This window comes from Terrapene carolina, unplaced genomic scaffold, assembly GCF_002925995.2.
Source record: "Terrapene carolina triunguis isolate 2854851 unplaced genomic scaffold, T_m_triunguis-2.0 Scaffold17, whole genome shotgun sequence".
Lineage (NCBI taxonomy): Eukaryota > Metazoa > Chordata > Testudines > Emydidae > Terrapene > Terrapene triunguis.
Window position 1 is genome coordinate 5022701 of NW_020664368.1, and position 20536 is coordinate 5043236.

The following is a 20536-nucleotide window of genomic DNA, read 5'->3' on the forward strand; positions in this document are numbered from 1 at the left end:
TAGATGCCCTAAAATGGACAAAAAATATACAGATTTCAAAGCAGAAGTATATAGTTTATGTATCTAGCTTTTGAAAAATAGGTAAAATCTTTGAAGCAAGACCAGTTAAATTGACTAGTGCTACGTGGAGTGCCCTCAATACCTGTTAGCGTCAATGAGCATTGAGAGTGCTCAGTACTTTAGAGGAATGGGCCATTAAGAAGAAATGTAAGTGTTGAGATGAGGAGGAAATATAAAAAACGGAGCTATTTAATGAGTTAATGTTCTTTTCCAGATCACATTTTTCTGTTGAAATTTACGTAATAGTGGTTTCATTTCAGGGAAAAAGTCCAAATCTTCTCGTCCTGAATCCCCTACGACAACTCCAAACATATCAGTGAAAAAGAAAAACAAAGATGGAAAGGGTAAGTGTGATGGTTTGAGTAGAATGTTTGTCTTCAGTGTTTTAAATTGAAAATTGAATGTATCACATAAGAATGAAGCCTACCAGCTTTCTCATTATGCAAAAATAAATCGTGTGTTGCCACATGCTCAGAAGACATGGTTGCCACCTTCTGTTAAAGCGGGGAGAGGGGGGAGGAGTGCAGGAAATCCCTTTGGAAGATACTCATTTCCTGGGAGGAATAATCCATTCTTCAGCTTATTAACAGGATTTTGGGAGATCTTCAACCCCCAACAAGCGCTGCTCTGTTTCAGGTCAAGTCTAGAGGGATGTTTTGCATTGTAGTAGTGTTTCTTGGGATGCTGTTGCTTCAACAGCTGATATTTGGAAACATTTTCCATCTGCCTGTTTTTAAATTTGCATAAGATGATCAAAGCTTACAGTTGGGTGGCAGGAAGAGCAGTTCCCTTGTTTAAGAAAAAAGTGAAGCCACCAGAAGAAAGGTGTCAGAGAAAGTTCCCTGGTACTCCCTCCTGTGCTATCCCAACTCCCCTCTCCCCCCCTTAATAAAATCAAAACCAACACCTAACAGAATATAATTTGATAGCATGAATCATTTTATTTTATAGTAAACTGTTCAGCAGAATCGTCCTGTTTTTGCCAATGGATCCTAATATGCTTCAATTGCTTTCTTGTTTGGCATGGCATAAGCTATTATGTACTGCACATATTATATGTAATTGTTAAAACATTCAAGTAAGGATATCTTGAACCTGTGAAGAATCATCAGCACTGGAATGGGTTACTTAGCACTGGAATGGGTTACCTAGGGAGGTGGTGGAATCTCCTTCCTTAGAGGTTTTTAAGGTCAGGCTTGACAAAGCCCTGGCTGGGATGATTTAGTTGAGGATTGGTCCTGCTTTGTGCAGGGGGTTGGACTAGATGACCTCCTGAAGTCCCTTCCAACCCTGATATTCTATGATTCTATGATCTTGCGGGCCCCAGTTCAGCAAAGTACTTAAGCACCCGCTTAATTCCCAATCACTATAGTGGTACTTTAGTGTATATTTAACTGCTTTGCTGAACAGGGCTGGACTTGAGCTCTTTGCTGATTCAGAGCCAAAGATGGTAAAATAATAATGTTCTGTTAAGAAATAATTCAGTTGGAATGGAAGGATAGTCACGTGTAGGAATTCTCAACGTGAAATTACAGTCTGTTCAGAAAGTAACAGGCACTCAGTTCCTGGAGTTTTGTTGTATTTGTGACTTAAATAAAAGTTAAGAAATCAATATAACTGTGCATTTGAGGGAGTTTATATCTCCTGAAAGGCTTTATTTATTTATTTTAGGAAATACAATTTATCTTTGGGAGTTTCTCTTAGCACTGCTCCAGGACAAAGCTACGTGTCCCAAATATATCAAATGGACTCAAAGAGAAAAGGGCATTTTTAAACTGGTAGATTCCAAGGCTGTGTCCAGATTGTGGGGAAAGCACAAAAACAAACCTGATATGAATTATGAAACAATGGGCAGAGCTCTCAGGTATGTGAGTTTTTAATTGTTGACTATTTTTATCACAGCATTTTCATGTATTGAAAGCTTGCTGTAATCTATTTAACAACTATGAAAGGCTTTTTCCTAAGATGAGCTCCAGTTTTTGAAATATGAAGCTGTTGGGTTTTTTGGGAGGCGGGGGAAGGGGAAGAGGTGGGGGGGACACTACAGAAATCTAAAAGTTAAAAGCTTAATTTGAAGTTTCTACAGAGCAAATTATACAGTAGAAGATTTAAAAAAAAGATTAGGATATACACTGCTGTCCAATGACAAATCTGTGAAACTTGCTTTATTGGCAGAAATTTGTTTTGTGGGTTTTACAAAGTGCTTAAAGTGCAAGTATATGTAATTCTGTAGAAATCCTGCAAACTCAGAGCTTTCTTTTTTATTGGGTCCGGATTTTTTTACACTTCTTTAATATGGATAATATTGGATTGATTATTTTAAATGAATGCAACTTTACTGAAGAGGCAAAATATCTGATTTATATATAGTAAGCTGTACAACTTGCGTGGAGTGTGGTTTTAATGCTTTGCACATTTAAAGAAATAGAGGTAGATCATCCCTAACTTACAAAAATTAGTGACGCCCATTACAAATGAAGCATCTTCACTTCTGTTGGAAAAGCTATTGGAAAACTAATAGTGTGTTCTAAATTCAATACAATCATTTCCATGGTCAGTTACCCAAAGCATTACTGTTAACTGATATATCTCCCACAGTAGTTAATAATGTAGGAAGATTTGAGTAGCCCAAGGGTCGGCAACGTTCGGCACGCGGCTCGCCAGGGTAAGCACCCTAGCGGGCCGGGCCAGTTTATTTACCTGCTGACGCGGCAGGTTCGGCCGATCGTGGTCCCCACTCGCCACGGTTCGCCGTCCCGGGCCAATGGGGGCGGCAGGAAGCCGCAGCCAGCACATCCCTCGGCCCGCGCCACTTCCCGCCGCCCCCATTGGCCCGGGACGGCGAACCGCGGCGAGTGGGGGCCGCGATCGGCCGAACCTGCCGCGTCAGCAGGTAAATAAACTGGCCCGGCCCGCTAGGGTGCTTACCCTGGCGAGCCGCGCGCCGAACGTTGCCGACCCCTGGAGTAGCCAATACTTCTTCAAGACCAAGCACAGACAGTTTCAGGAGACTGAAAAGTCTGAGTGACAAGCCTTTACAACAAACTCCTGTAAACTAAACTTAAAGGTGACCATCAAATTATTTGGACTAATTGTATAAACTTTAATATGTGCCAAATGACCCAGTTTCAAATCCAAGATATGAGGATTCAGCAGAATTCAGGTCTGTGCATACTTCCCCAATTTGCATGTATATGTGACTAGAAAAGCATCTAATCATATATGAGTACCTGTGCAAACTGGAAACTTGCTCATACAGAAAAGTTTATGCAAGTAGGTGAGCAATTGCACAACCATAGATGGATGCAAGCCTAATTTTTAAACATATTCCCTATTGTTTGGGGATTCTAACCTCTACTGTAATAAAAATAATAATTTTGCTTAAAGCACTCTCCTCTCTTCCCCTCCAACCCTCTCTCTTTTTGCACCTTTATTGTAACTCAATTTGTAAATACAATGGAAAGTAATGTTTACCTGTCCTCTCCCCTTTGGTCTACAAGAACCCTGAAGTGATAGGTAATTTAGCTCTTTATATATTCTATATATTATGCACTTTATTTAGTAAAGAAAGAATTTGAATATTTGACAAAGATGGGAGATTTGAGTCAAGATATTGCTATTTTACCAGGATTATCAAAGTATCATTTAACACTAGGCATTGCGATAAAACAAATAGTAATATTGATATCATGAAGTGCAAGTTGCTGTGAGTGATATATATGGCTCCATCCTTGAGCATAAAGAAGGGTAACAGGAAGTGTCAATAGGCAGTGATTGTTATTTAGCTTTAAAAACAAAAACCCCTCCACTTCATTGCTGATGATGATTTGTCTTTTTTCATAGCCAATTTTGCTATATAACTTGTTGATGTATGTGCCTGCTTTGAACAGATACTATTACCAAAGAGGTATACTGGCTAAAGTAGAAGGTCAGCGCTTGGTGTATCAGTTTAAAGAAATGCCAAAAGATCTTATCTACATAGATGATGAGGATCCGAGTCCCAGTACCGAGTCTTCAGATTCCTCTTTATTGTCAACAACTGCGACTAATAGAAACCAATCAGGCAGATCTAGAGCATCTTCTAACACAGGAACAAGAGGAGGATCCACCACTGTTCTAAAAACAACAGGGAACTCTAAGTCTACTAAACTTAAGGAGCCTGTGGAAGTTGTACAACAGCAGATACCTGGTTTTGCATCTGATGTTTTGAGGACAATGCAATCTGCACAGCCAATACATCCAACTCAGCTTTTTCGGACAGTTCATGTAATGCAGCCAGTGCAATCCATCACAGAAGGACATGCAACTGTAACCAGTAACATGCAGGATGAAACATTACATTCCTCTGTTCAGAACATAAGGTAAGAAAATGTAAAGGAAGTTGATTTATGAACATTTTCACTATCCAATGTGGCTGTTTTCTATTTTGCCACATTGCTTTCCTCTTAATTCAGTTATTGTGATATGAACACAGAGTGAATGATCAATAAATTGGTCTGGTTTTTCTGTTACATTGTAAAATGGGTACTCTGCTAAGACAGTATATTTAGGAAAGGGAAGAAAATTGCAAGTCTTAATTCTGCAGCATTACAATAGCAAAGAATCTTTAGGACTTTGAGAAGAAAGCAGCAAAAAGTTAACTTTCTTGACAACACTGATTTCTGTTTATTTGGTTCCTGTGCCACTGGTATCTTTATGAATTCTGCTTTTACTCAGTGAATGACAGCATTTTCAACATTCACCCAAATAATGTGTGTTTTACATTAATGCTTTTTAAAAAGAATTTTCTTGGGATTTAATTTCATTCTTGACATACCCATCCCCTTATAAATTGTAGTGTGTCGTCGCTTTCCTTTTTTTTTTTTTTTTTGTATTCTACCTATTAACACAGATAATAACAGGGCAAAACCCTAAAGTGGCAACCCACTGTCATTGTTGGAACAGCAGCCAGTATGCCTCCATTCCTCTTCTGTTTATAAAAGATAGTTATCAGTATGGTCTCCTGAGACTTTTGTACCTGTATACTAATGGGAGACACAGTCACATTTCAGTGCAGCCCTTAACTGGTAAGTTAGACATTGATTAAGTACCTTTATGTTACTGTTTTGCACCTTCAAGTCATCGGTGGTGTATTGACTAGAGATGCCTCAAGAACAATCAGTTAGAGCTATACCCCACTGAAACATTGTCTTGTAATTCTGGAGCTGCAAGGGAGGAACCGTCTTACTTAAAATCTTTGAAAGAACAACACTGAGTTGGGTGTGTATTTTTTTTTTCTGGTTTAAAATTAGATATTATGAAATGTCCCCAGCACTTTAGTCCACATTTTACCATTAAATGACACTAGTGCTATTTCCCCCTCTTTTTTTCTTCTCTCCCCCTTAAAAACATTATTCAGAAGCATCTTCTCAAATTCTGATTTGCATGAATAGACCCATATGATTCTCTGCGACTGAAGCATGGAACTCTGACAAATTTAAATCAGTAACATTAATCTGATCACAATTCCATTTCCCAGTTTCAAGAAGATTTTATTCTTTCATCTCTCTGTGCTAAGAGAAGGATTTTTTAAAGGCAAACAATAATGAAATCACCACTGATCTAAAAGGAGGAGAGACTGCATCCAGAGTGGCGGAGTAGCCAGGTTTTTAAGCACTGATGTCTGCAGCTGGGATGTTCAGCCCCCACAAACAAATAGAATATAAAGGAGTCAATAAGGAGTTTTAAGGAGATACAGAGAATAGTCAGAAAACTCTAGATTTTCCAGATATGTATATATGAAGTGGCAGGGCACGACTATAGTCTCAAACCAGAAAAATGATTATATGTTACTTATTGTTTGCTTGGGATAAAAGTAGTTTTAGGTATTACACTTGCCCCATAATCTCTCTGCTAATTGTTGTTCTAAAAGAAATGTAATTATAAAATGTTTTCTCTCCCATGTTGCTATATGAAAAACCCACATAAATCAGGGGAAATTCACTAGCCAATGTTCTATGAAGGGGAAACAGCAATCAGTGAAACTATGTCCAAAGGGTTGTCAAATGAACAAAGTAAACAAATCTAAAAAACATTTTTCTCTGATATGTCAGTTATATTAATAAGTTATCTTTAAAATTAGTGAATAAAAATAGAATTATGATTTTCAAGTTGATGCTGTCCATTTTAACACTCTTTTTCATTCTTAATTTCTGTGAAGCTCGTATGTTAGGACCATTTCAAAATGCACTTAAGGGAGAGAAAAAGTACATCTGATCCAGAAGTTTAGATAAATGTAATGATGAAGAATTTGGCACGATTTAAAAAAGAAAGTAGATGAAAGTAGATTTAAAAAAAAGTAGATGGCTGCTTGTTTTCCACAAGACAAAGCAACTTTTGAGGGAAGTTTACTTATATCAAATAAGATAAAGTTTTGAATTACAGTGTAGTGAATTAAACACTAACATTTAGCATAAAATTAAGAGACAATTTAAAGTTAGTCTCTCTTAGTGCTGTGTGTTTTTAATATTTCTTCATACACCAAAGAGCTTTAAAGCCTAATTGCAAAGCCGTTAAATGCTGTATAACAATATGACTTCAGAGATAACTAAGGATTTAATTATTCATCAGTCTCAAAAAGTGACTCAGATAATATAGAGGAAGCACATGAATGAAGAAATAATGACTGAGGTCATGCAGTGACACCTAAGTCAGGAGACCAATGCTATGAAACATTAATAGGGAAACAGTACAGCGATTTGTAGAGTAAGAAAGATGCCCATACTGAGCCATTTCAGGATTACCTAGCAAAAACTTCCTGAACAATCTTCAAGATTTAATCAGGAAGGCAGGGAAGCAAAGACAATAATGCAGCCAAAAGTTGCAAAACTGAATGTTGCTATTTCAACATCCTGTTGTGTTTAAAATATTTCACAACTGGACTGTGGGCAGTAGTTTTAAAGGAGAAAAGGAGGAAGTAGCAGTAACGCTAGCATGAACTGCTCAGGCAGCTCCCGGGCCAAGTGTACCAGCCACTGCAAAAGTCATGGAGATTCTGGAAAGTCACGGAATCCGTGACAAACTCGCGGCCTTACTGATGAGTCATACAAATTCACTGGATGTTCCAGGCTGGTTACAATTGGTCTAGGATATATCTCAGGTCCAAATTCAAAAAACTAAATGTCCTTGTAAAGTTTTACCAGGGCAGTCTTGGGAGTTTTGATGGGGTTGATTTTACTTAATTTTTTTCTGAAATGTACATTTTAGGGTCTCTCTCTAGTAAGGTTCAAAACAGTTTTTTTCATATACATTTATAGCTATATCAGTTTATACCCACACTCATCATTGCCTTGTAGGAACCTCCATAAAGGATCAGATCAGTGGTCCAGGTAGTCTAGTGACATGCCACATACAGCAGACAGTAAGAGGAAGGTGCAAGGAACCCCATAATGGACACAACCTACCCTGTGAAAGTTTTTCTGAGCCTTACTATTTAGTGGTTATCCTATACCTTGAAGCATGAGGGTTTCTATTCTTTTTAATTTCTTTATCCTGCGTGATGCAACTTTGGATTGTGTTATCCATACAAATGTCTCATCCTCTTTAGAATCCTGCTAAGCACTTAGCTTTAGTAATATGTTGTGGCAAGAGTTCCACGTGGTTATCTACCTGTTGTGTAGAAAAGTTTTTCCTTTTTTAAGGTTTAAATTAGTTGCCTCTTTAATGTTTTCCAGCTGCCTTCTGAGGGGTAGTCTGTAGCATGCAGGGTTTCTGCTAATGGGCTTATTTTAAGCAAACAAAACTGCTTACGTTTGCCACAGTAGTTATATTAGCTATAATCATGTTTGAAAACTGTTGTCAAACTAGATTTGTGCCTGACAGTCCTTTTTTAAATGTGGCTGTAGCTAGTCAGTTCTTTTCCCAGCTGAGGACAGAACTTTCCAGGGACAGGACTGCAGCTCTTCTGTCATGACCTTTTCCATTTTCTCCAAGAAAAGTAGATACTACAAACTGAAGTGCAGTTAAAAACATAGGGCCTAATTTTTCCAAAGGTGTAAGGCAATATAGTTGTTTGTACCTGTAGAAAATGGGTATAAAATGTGTAAATGAGTTAAAAATTCAGATTTGGTAGCATTCTACACCTGCGCATAGGTGCTGGTACTCGGGGTGCTGCCACATCCCCTGGTTTGAAGTGGTTTCCATTATATACAGGGTTTACAGTTTGGTTCAATGGCTCTCAGCACGCCCACTGTAAAAATTGTTCCAGCACCCCTGCACCCGCGTTACATAGGTGTAAATGACTGCACCAGCTGCAAGGCAGACTATGTCAACTTCACATTCTCCATCATCATTTATAGCTTCTTTTTGTTACATTAGTGTTCAGTAATAAACTAGCAACAGCATAGAATGATACCCTAGGGAATTCTTAGCTTCTCATAAACAGCTTTTTGCAAGACTACCAAGAAGACAATACACTGTCCTGCCCACAGAAATCTAACAAAGCAGCGAGGAAAGAGTTAGATGTGGAAGCTTTTGGAGGGAAAAAATTGTTAAAGTGCACCAAAATCTTATCTAATTTAGCCTATGCCTAACGAGAATAGAGCTTTTTCTGACTAGTTCAAGCTGTTCGAACTGCTGCTTTACCTATTTTACTTTTCTCTTAATGAAAGGACTTTCTGTGTGATATAAATGCCTAAACCCCATGGGCCAAATTCTTTTCTGATACAATGGAAGTAAGCAGAGGTTTGCACTGGTGTAACTGCGCAGAATTTGGCACCAGGTGTTTTCAATGACTAAACACAAATACAAATGTTCCTGTGGATCAGCATTCTAATTATAAATCTTTTTCAATAAAAGATTGGTCACTTAAGTAAAATCAATATTCACATGAATCTCTATTTAACATTTGTAAAATAGTTATGTCCATTTTCAACTGGAATAACTTACTGTAATCCGTGTGTATTTGTGTACAAAGGAACTTGAAGGAGTAATTGGGGACCTGTAATGGTAAAAGTAGACGGTAAAGGGTCCAGACACATACTCACGTTATTTCAGTTTACTTTTAATCTTCAAGCAGTAGTGATTTCAGACATAACATTTCAGACATGGTGGAGAGAGGTTCTGATGTTACCGGTAGTAATGTACAAAGAATGGAATCATGAGCACCACAGCCACTGGGAACTAGGGGGAGGGGGGGGCGGCGCATACCTGCAGACAGTCACGGTAAACAAAATGTCTCGCGGCCCACCAGCAGATTACCCTGATGGGCTGCGTGTCAAAGGTTGCCAACCACTGAGTTACTAGGTGGGTTGATAAAAGCTGAAGCTGATTCATCATGCAGCTTGACCTTTGTGGGTAACCCCAGGGTAGAGCATGTAGCAGTAGTCCAGCTTGGAGCTGACATGAGCATGGATCACTTTGATGCTTCTCGGGAGTGCCCAGAGTTTGGAGGCACCTAACTACCACCTGCCCTTACTGTGAGGAAGCCTGGTCTGTGCCTGCCAGGGGTCAGGTCCCGGACTCCACCAGCCACGGGCAATACATGCACTCCCCTCTAGGCCTTGCAAGCCCCGTTGTCACTGTACAGGTTAGCAATAGGCACACCCCAGCCCTCAAGGCCTCTGTGGGTCTCCCTAGAGAGTCCAGTGCCTGCTCCACTGGACAATCACAGTGCTCACAGATTCGCTGCTTCCAAAGAAGCAGCACACCCCAGCTTACCAGTTTCACGTCACATCACCACTCTTCTTGACACACAGCACTTAGATATATATTTATAGAGAAAACAACTAAATGTTTATTTAACAAAGTATAAAAATTTAAGTGATAGCAAGTAGAAGTATTGGAAAGAAATGGTTACATATAAAAATCATAATACCCATTCTGAGACTTCTAGAAGAGAAATGATCACCCAAGTTCTTCCAGTGTTTTACAGCCAGGCTTGGCTGTGATCTTCCATTCATGAGGCAAATCGTGCTGTGAGCTTGCCTCCTCAGGGAAAGATTCAGGGTGTCTGTACCCCCAGATATATCAAAACAATCCATTGTCCTTATTCATAAGCAGGATTCCCCCTGACGATTGGTTTTTTTCATGTATACTGCTTTCTTGTAGATTTTGCAATCTCTTAATCAGCATCTGACTCAGCATGCAAATAAGCCTGCATTGTGGGGCACACAATGATGATACAGGGAGATATGCATCGCCACCCCCTGCCTGAAAGGAACCTGTTACCTGCCTTAGTAATATAATTTTCAGTTTAGATACATAACTCCTTACATATTATCTCTACATAAGTTTCACCATGATGACCAGTGGGCTATTGGCTCTCAGACCTCAGATGCCACCCTTTTGTGAATTATTATGCACATATCCAACCCAGGGGATCCCTGTAAAATCTTATGCACCCCATATCCCTCTGCCAGTTGGCATCGAGAAGTCACTGAGTCTCAATCACCATGGCTAGCTCCTCATTCTAGAGACAAGGGCACAGTTTCCTGATAGCCAAAGATGAAAGATGTTGTTTCTAGCCACTATTTAAGGTGTTCAGGAGCAGTGATTAATTCAACAGGGCCCCAAGACAGTCACTGCCTTGACCGTAAGAGGACAGGAACCTTTCAAATATCTACACTAGCCAAACTTTGTAGGCCTTTTTAATTATAAAATGATATGGTGATAAAAATGCCTGTGTCCTGTCTACAGTACAGCTTAATCACTGGTAGCATGAGTGCAGTTACAGTGATGCTGAAAAACAGGTGCAGATTTGCCTGTTGTAGATTTACCTATAGAGGGTGACAATTTCATCAAAATACTTTCCTCATCATGCTTATTGTACCATGTGTAGTCATTTACACTTGTGCAAAGTGTGTAAAATGCTACCAATCTGATTTGGTAGCATTTTGAACCCACTTTATACTCACTTTGCTCAGGTGGAAATGACTATCCAAGGTGAGGGCAATGAAGAACCTGGCACTGTCCTACCCAGATTTAGCATGAGCCAGCTGCTTTCTGTACAGGTTCCTGTTTCTTTTGGATGCTAAGCCAGCTGGGAAACAACCCTGACTATGATGAATATGAAAGAGCTGCAGACCTGGGTGAAGTCAGCACACTGAGGTCATTGTAGACCATAGCATTTCACATCAGCGCCTTTCGTTCTCACGTAAATGTTTTGAATAAGAGTGGTGACAGGTGAGTATCCTCAGGGAAGAGGAGCAGCTATCCATCAGGGTCCTCGGGGACATGTGAGAAGAAATGAACAACGCCAGTTTAATATGATTTAGACCATAGGTGCTTTCATTCTGTTCGTGGCCTAAGGCATAGGCGCCAATTTCTCCTGGCGCCGGTGGGTGCTCGCGCCCCCCCCCCGCCCTTGACACCGACCCGACTCCACCCTGCCCCGCCCCCATTCCAACCCCTTCCCCAAAGTCCCTGCTCCAAATCTGCCCGCTCCCTGCCCCTATTGGATCGCTTCCCCAAATCCCCACCCCGGCCCCGCCTCCCCCCCGGGGCATGTCACATCCCCGCTCCTCCCCCCTCCTTTCCACAGCTTGTTACCCAAGCGCTGGGAGGAGAAGCGGGGATGGCACGCTTCGGGGGAGGCGGAGGTGAGCTGGAGCGGGGCGCTTGGCTGCCAGTGGGTGTCGGTGCCTATGGTCTAAGGAAATCCTCCATCAGTTTAGTCAGTGATGTCTCTGACCTATCCCAAATGGAAACCTAGCTAGGAGTCTAAAATATTGGTGATCAAATAGCCACTGATATAATGCTCCCCAAAAAAGAGAGATTAAAGGTAGGCGACAGATTACTAGTTGCAAAGAGTGGCTGTGTCAGGTGGCTTTTGTTTGTTTTTTGAGTGCATGCTGGACTATGTCCCATGTTTAAAGGTGGCAGAGAAAATCCCTCTTGAGGAAGGCATTGGTCAATAGTGGGCTGATGTGATCTCTTCAGGCTTTCACCAAAAACGTCATAAATTCTTTTTGCTGGTTTTTCTTGATGGCATTTGGCCCAATCATAAATGCATTAGGAAGGGTGCTATGATCATAGCTTTCCACTCTGACTTGATTTTCCTGCAGCTGGGAAAAGACCGTCTCAGACTCTATTTTGCTGTTTGCTTTAATTTCTCCTGCAAGAAGAATCAGAGCTGTTTGCAGTGGGAGGTACCTGAGTCTTTGGTTGTGCAGAAGCAGTTTGAATTTATGCAGTTACCTTTCTTTCCAGGACAGTTCTGCTCATCATGTTAGCAGGTACTATAGCAGGGATCAGCAACCTTTGGCACGCAGCCTGCCGGGCCAGTTTGTTTACCTGCCGCATCCGCAGGTTCGGCCGATTGCAGCTCCCACTGGCCGCGGTTCGCCGCTCCAGGCCAATGAGGGCTGCGGGAAGTGGCGCGGCCATGTGCCAAAGGTTGCCGATCCCTGTACTATAGAGTAGGAGGAGGCTTTCTTAGGTATAACACTTAGCTACAGCACAGGTTATTGGGTTCACAAAGTCTTCTGCCATCTGAACTCAAACTTCTTGACTTTGTGCGTCAAGGTTACTTGTGGGAACAAGGCTTGGGAAGGGACATCTGAAGAGCATGATGGATACAGCACCAAATAGGGAGTCAGGAGAATTGGGTTCTCTATGGGCTTGTCTGTTGGAGCAGTTAGTGCTTGGCAAGCTATAGTGTAACCCTAAATCTGCCTAGCACTAGCCTGCTGCACATTAACTCTCTCTGTGCACCCTGCTATGGTACACTAAAAGTTCCCTAGTGGTCTTTGATCTACTCCATTTTGAAACAAGAGTAGATCAAAGCACTCTAGGAAATTTTTAATGTGTGGTAGCAGAGTCCACATGGACAGGTAGTGTGCGGCTGGGTACTGTGAGATAGATTTACACCCCAGCTTGCCGTGCACTAGCTGTTTTATATAGCAAGCCTTATGGCTCTACCATTTACTTAATACATGACCTTAGGCAAGGTGCTAGACAAGAAAGGGGAAGGTTCTGACCTTTCTTTGGAGGAGGGGGATGTTAAGGACCAGTATAAGGGTATCCAGTGCCCCTTTCCCCCACCGTCATCAGTGTACCTAGGCAGATCAGCAGCTCCAGTGTGTCTGGCTGTGTGCAGGGGTCTGGTGACCACCAGGGAGAATCCCATGGATGTGAGGTCTTAGGCCAGTCTATTAGAGGCAATGGTGTGGAATGCACTGCATGCCAATAAGATTTTCACATTAGATATGACTTGTACAAGTGGATTTACTCCAGTGAATCTATCTTAACTCTAGCATCTGAAGTTGGCTGTAAATTGCATGTCATGTGCATTCCACCTCCCTAGCCCTCCTGGATTTACAGTGTATCAATCAATTGGATGAGTGGGGGAAATCTGGGGAAATTTCATCTTTTCCCTCTTAAATTATCTGTTCCTACATCATTATGTTGAGTATCTTTTATGCTAAGGAATGACTTCTCCTCAGTTCCTCTCTCTCTGTTTTTCTTTATCTTGCATTATTTAATTTGCTAAAACACTGCATACCTTGGTTTGTAGCTTCAAGATCTTTGTAGGATTTTCCTCTCCTTCTTTGCGTTTTAGAAGTTTCACAAATAAATCACTATGAATAAACTTGTTTCTGTCACCTGTCAGCTAGTGTTTGCAACAGCACTGTTCATCTCCAGATGAGTGATTGTGATGTTGCACAACACTAGATTATAACCCCACCCAATGAACCAAAAAATGGATTTTTATCATTTCCCTGCCAGCAGGCTGAAACGAGTGTGGAACATGTCTCATCTTTTCCTCAGTAGTAATCAGAATCTGTATTTTTTCAGCAGTATTTCCTCTTAGCCAGTATTGCTCAATAGTCTTGTTTTTTAAAAGTAGTAGCTTCAGAAAGACTCTTGATAGTGCACCACTCACAGACTTGTGCAGTAGCACAAGAAGTATAGTAGCAATGGTAAAATTATTAACAGGGCAAAACATAACAGAAAACAGAGCAGCCTAGAAAAATTCTAGCTGCCTGGGTTTTGGCTGAGTAGTTTGGGAGGTATCTTTTCAGTACTATTTGCAGTAAGGGTGGGCAAATAAATTTTTAGTCTGGGCTGGTAGACTTCAGTGTTTAAATCAGCCTGTTAAACAAAATCTACTTGCCTATCTTTACTGTAAACATCAACAAATGCAGTTCCATACAACACACACTGTGCATGAGCACGCACACCTACCTCACTCACTACATGGTTGGCTCCCTTTCTCCCAGCATCCCACATTCCATCTTTCTCTTCAGGTTCTCACAGTGCCCTCATTACTGTAATATCTGAGCAATCCAGAAGGGCATTAAACAATGAGACTTTTGCAGTGTGGTTCTTTCTCCCCTTTGTGACTTACATACATACCCCAATTCACTGTCATTCATTCCTCTCCCCACTCTGTTACTGCTCATCATCCTGACTTGATCACCCCTCCAGGGATGTGCTGCTGCTTCCCACAGCCCCCATTGGCCTGAAACGGCAAACCGCGGCCAGTGGGAGCTGCGATCGGCCGAACCTGCGGACGCTGCAGGTAAACAAACTGTCATGGCCCACCAGCAAATTTCCCTGACGGGGCGTGTGCCAAAGGTTGCCGATCCCTGCGCTAAGTCATGGTATCTCCCAAGGACCATCCACTTGTGGTGTCAAAATGAGGTGTTACTCAAAGTGCAGATATGTGACCCTCCTTGTTTCTTGAGGAATGTAATTTAATAACATGAGCATTTAAATTAGCATTGCTGCGTGTTGAAGTTAACATCTCACTGAGATGAACAGAGTAGTTCATTCCTCTCAAAGATATTGTTCCAGGCTCTCTGCGGTCTTATCTTTGCATGGGTAACACTCAGTTGTCATTTTTGAGTTTTTCTTTACAACCAGAACAACTAGACTTACTTTTTTATTTTAAATGAAAGCTGAGATTCTGGAGAATATAGTAGTAGCTTCAGAGAAGAGCTGGTATGGTGTATAAGACCATAAGAATGGCCATATTGGGTCAGACCAAAGATCCATCTAGCCCAGTATCCTGTCTTCTGACAGTCACCAATGCCAGATGCCCCAAAGGGAATGAACAGAACAGGTAATCATCAAGTGATCCATCCCCTGTCGAACATTCCCACCTATTGGCAAACAGAGGCTAGGGACACCATCCCTGCCCATCCTGGCTAATAGCCAGTGATGGACCTATTCTCCATGAACTTAATCTAGTTCTTTTTTGAACCGTTATAGTCTTGGCCTTCACAACAACATCTGGCAAGGAGTTCCACACGTTAACTGTGTGTTGTGTGAAAAAAATACTTCCTTCTGTTTGTTTTAAACCTGCTGCCTATTAATTTCATTTGGTGACCCCTAGTTCTTGTGTTATGAGAAGGAGTAAATAACACTTCCTTATTTACTTTCTCCACATCAGTCATGATTTTATAGACCTTTATAATATCTCCCCTTTGTCATCTGTTTTCCAAGCTGAAAAGTCCCAGTCTTATTAATCTCCCCTCATATGGAAGCCGTTCCATACCCCTAATAATTTTTGTTGCTCTTTTCTAAAGCTTTTCCAATTCCAATATATCTTTTTTTGAGATGGGGCGACCACATGTGCACGCAGTATTCAAGATGTGGGCATACCATGGATTTATATAGAGGCAATATGATATTTTCTGTCTTATCTATTCCTTTCTTAATGATTCCCAACATTCTGTTTGCTTTTTTGACTACTGTTGCACATTGAGGGGCTGTTTTCAGAGAACTATCCACAATGACTCCAAGATCTCTTTCCTGAGTAGTAACAGCTAATTTAGACCCCATCATTTAATATATATAGTTGGGATTATGTTTTTCAATATGCATTACTTTGCATATATGGCCACAGATTGGATGTTTTGGAGCTCAGATATTAACTTCAGCTGCAGCTCTTCAAAGCTGCAGTGGCCGCCTTAACCTTCCATCCCAGCGGGGTCTCCTACCCCTGAGGGAATTCTGCGCTAAAAAAATAAAAATTCTGCACACAATATTTGAAAATTCTGCATTTTTGGGTCAAAATAACACAATATAATCATGCCAGTTTCAATTATTTTGATAATTTATTTCACAGTATCTGTCAGCAAGTACATCTGTAACAGTACAGCCCCCCAAAAGAACAAAGATTCTGGTAATTTATTTTTTGACAAATAGATTCCTTAGTAGGCATATTAATACAGAACTTTGTGTAATTCATTTTAATTACAATACAGAACTATATTTCCTGCACATGTCAGAAGCAGTGCAAAGACTTGGGGGAGTCAGGGGTAATGGAGGAGAGGGAGAGAGAAGGAGCCTAGGAGTGAACCTGGAGGGTGTTGCGTGTGGGTGGGAGAAGGTTTTTTGGGGGGCAGGGATTGTTAGGGAGTTGTGACGCCTCCCTCATGCAGACCCTGACTGACCCCAAGCCTCTCCCATTCAGTCAGGCACGTCTGCCCCATCCCTGTGGGTCTCTGCAGACCCCCTCCCCAGGCTCAACGCTGTCACTCCACTAGCTCCTGAGACCATGCCCAAATGTCCCCCCCACTAGCCATTCTGAACCCCAGTCTGTGACCCCTCCCCCCCAACAGCTCTGTGTGCCCCATGCTGTCCTAACCTGGCTCCACAGGCAGGGTTCTGTGATGAACTTCTACTCCTTGGGGAATTCTGCAGCACTGGGCATAGAATTTTGTATTTTCCCACATAAAATACATTTTGCCTAAGACGTGCTGCCGTTCTGCCTTTTGCCCACCAGAGGCAAAAGCAAAAACTGCAGCACTTCTTAGGCAAAATGTTTTTTATGCAGGAAAATACAAAATTATGCAAGACAGAGGAATTCTTCGTCTTCTCAGATGTGCAGAATTCCCCCAGGAGTAGTCTCCTTGGGTGGTAACAGCTACATCAGTGCTTTCCCCCCCGTCAGATTTTAAGTCTTTTCCTGGTGGCATGTGCCAACACCTTTCCTCCAAGCTGTTCCAGTTGCAGTGCCACATCCCTCATCTCCATGGAGGTGCTGGGGGCTCCTAAAGTGTGGTCACACTAGAGTTTTTACCTTGAGTTAGCTGGCAATGAACTGTAGGTATTTTCACTTTGTGAAAGCTATTGAGGGTGCATCCCCAAATGTGTCTTCCAAGATACGTCACTTTGTGGTTTTCTGCACAAACCGTAAAGGTTTAAAAAAAAAAGTGTGTAGGCAAGTCCATAGGGAAGGAGCCACTGGCACTGCTTCCCTCCCTCAAAGGAGAGGATATGTGGAGGGGTGGAACTGCTTGAGTGGAGACTGGCTGCAGTGGTCTGAGGCTGGAGACAAAGCAGGCCTTGCCCAGGGAATCTTCTGGGCTCAGCCACCTAAGCCTGACACAGAGTGATTGAGTTGAAGAGGGCTCAACAAGGGCCATTGTAGATGTTCGCTCACTTGCTTTGCTGCTGAATGGAGAAAAAGTGAGTAGAACTCCCTCTAGTGGCAAAGAATACAGTAGCGGTAGCTGCTCCCACATTGCTGGCCCCAACAGCTGCAGCGTCAGTTAAATTAAGTTCACATTTTGGATGGATTTAAGTTTATTTTACTTACTATAGGAAAGCATGTATGTGGAGAGAAGGTAGGTGCTGATGGGTTTCAACTGGAGTCAAGTCCAGTTTTCTGTGGCTGGAAGGACAGTAGTCCCCCTTGCCTTTCTCCTCCAAATTAATAATTTAAGTAGCCTGTGTTGCAAAATACTCATTCGGTAATAGATCTGGGAACATTCTAACATTTTCCTGTTTTCTAATCTTAATAGGACTTTACAGACCCCAGCCCAAGTGCCAGTGGTTGTTTCACCTGGAAACCAGCAGTTGCATACTGTAACACTCCAGACAGTGCCTCTTACAACAGTGATAGCCAGCACAGATCCAGCATCAGCAACAACATCCCAAAAATTTATTCTCCAAGCCATTCCTACTTCGCAGCCAATGACAGTACTTAAAGAAAATGTCATGCTGCAGTCTCAGAAGCCAGTCTCTTCTTCTTCATCTATTGTCTTTAGCCCAGCCCAAGTTCAACAGGTTCTCACCAGCAATGTGCAGACCATTTGCAATGGAACAGTCAATATGGCTTCATCTTCATCCTTCAGTGCTACTACTCCTGTGGTAACTTTTTCACCTAGCAATTCACAGATGGTTGCTCATCCACCTGGCACAGTGATCACTTCAGTTATCAAAGCACCAGAAACTAAACAGACTGTTATACAAGACATGATGAAAGAGGAGGTAGAAGAGGACACAACAGATGATACTGAGCAGTCAGAGCAGAGGTTCCAGCAGCAGCCTTTTGTGATGGTGGTATCCAATTCAAATGGATTCCCATCTAACATGCAAGTGAAACAGGAAAGTGAACAGTTGGAATCCAATTTATATTAATAAACAAAACAAAAATCCCTGTGGATGATTATTTTCATAAATGTGATGGGACCTTTACAGTTGTGTGTATATATATATATATATGATTTGATTCTGAAGCAGATGTTACAAAGCTACTTAATTTCCACAGTTAATTGTTAGAAGTCATACATTAGAATGAGTTTTGATTTTCTGTTAATTGCTAAATGTTATAAAATATAAAAATATATAGTACTCGTTTTTCAAAACACAAGCATGAAGGAACATGCATTTTATACTATGAAGACTTTCTCTTGATTTTTTTTTTGCCAAAAGTACCAAATTTCTTACATATTATGCATTTTCAGTCTTGCTAATTTACACTGCAATACCATATAATAACATTTTCTGTTTAATCTGTAAATGTGTCATTTAACTTTTGAAACAACCGTTTCTTTCTACAGAACAGCATTTTCATTCCGTGTGTGAATCTTATCAAGTTTACCAAATACCTATTGCATACCAATGAACTATGTCAAATTTTACTTTGAATAATGGACAGTGGCAACCAAGCTTCCTCCTGTTGCATTTTTGCAGCACAGTCATTTGGGTGTGCAAAATAAAAATACACTCCCATTAAGAGAATACATAAAGCATTTACATATACCAATAATGGACAATGCCAGATCTATATTTTTATATACACACATCAAATATACTTAATTACAGAAACTAGTGGCATTGCTACAGGTGCAATTATTTCATACTATTTTGTGGCTATGAAGTTAAACAATCTTGCTTTCTATTTCAGATTATTTTGTATGGGGGAAAGTGAAATGTATACAATTATGCAAGTGTTCTGAGATTAATACTTTTATGAGTTCCTTTTTCAATTGTAAATAATGTACATTTAATTTCACAAGAAAGTTTTTCAGCTAATTTGTTTCCATAGAGCAATTTTTGATAGATACAAATAAGATCATTATGTTTAGAGGTCTAATGTTATATGTATTCATATTACAGAGTGGATTTGTATTTAAAGACAAAATTTTAAATGACAGAACCCTACTGAACCTGGGTTCTTTGTCTTTTGTATTTTTAATTGGTTTATTATGAAAATAAATCAAGTGGAAATTTTTTTCTGTATTTACTCTAGAGTTTTCTTACCAATACATGAATACAGTGTTTCCGGCAATCTGAACTGTATTGAGAAATAGAGCAATATGATTAATTAGTGATGGTCTGTGATTTGGAACACAGTAGATGAGCAGTTTAGGAATCAGTTCAAGAGAACTCAGGATGAGAAATTGATTCTCAAGCTGTTTGTCTGAGAATATGACAGCACTATGCAGTACTGCTATAGGAAAAGGTGAACTTCAGCAGTTAAGGTGAAGAATGAGCTAAGCTCAGAAATATGTGCTAAATAGGTCCATTGATGTGGCATTGGGCACAGATGGTTTAAACTTTGTCCCCTGTGAAAGCCGCTGTCAGTCAACAAATGCATAATTCTGGGACATCACTGATACTACAAATTGCATAGGACTTCTGGGATCAGTGATACCACAACATGTTTCATTCTGGATTGTCTTAATAGAACACAGAAGTACTGGATGATTTCACAAAGTATATGGGGAGGAGAGAGGGCACTTAAAAAGTTAAAAACACGTTATCCTAATATCTCTTCTTGGGAACTTTAAACAAACATTTTCTAGGCTTAATTCAGTTTTAATTTTAGTTCGCAGTTCTTTAAAGTTCAATTGGTTTCCATAGCAAACCCCTTTACTAAGGAGGTATAGACCTTGGCCATTTTAATTTACATCAGAGTGAAAGTTCAACAGAATTTGTATGCTATTTGAATTTTAATTATCTTATGTGTTACAAATCCAAAGTATTTTGAGAAGTTTTATATATTTTTGCAAAAAAGTTCATAACATGGAGTTCTGCAAGTTCTTTCAAGGAGGAAAATACTTAAAATTAACAAAATTCTACTAATCGTAGTATACATAATGTGAAAACCATGTAAAAAGCTCATGGATTCAGAACTAAATATTCAGGATTGTTAATGGTTTGGTTCAAAAAATTAAAATCCATCCTCCCATTGGATTTAGTACTCGATAGACTAATTCTAATACTTAAGTGCTCCCATCAATCTATGTGGTTGAAAAGC

General features: G+C 40.6%; 1 protein-coding gene across 2 annotated transcripts in view; it reads left to right on the top strand.

The window, feature by feature from the left end:
- Positions 1–19376, top strand: part of LOC112103183 (ETS-related transcription factor Elf-1) — a 51965-nt gene extending 32589 nt beyond the window's left edge. Inside the window, exons 5-8 of one of the 2 annotated variants that reach the window (XM_029914200.1) lie at positions 321–404; positions 1732–1924; positions 3951–4421; positions 17793–19376. In XM_029914200.1, the coding sequence (XP_029770060.1) occupies positions 321–404; positions 1732–1924; positions 3951–4421; positions 17793–18411 (1367 nt within the window). In that variant the 3' untranslated portion in view covers positions 18412–19376. The remainder of the gene's footprint in view (positions 1–320; positions 405–1731; positions 1925–3950; positions 4422–17792) is intronic. The other variant, XM_029914109.1, reaches the window with a different exon arrangement.
- Positions 19377–20536: the final 1160 nt, after the last annotated feature.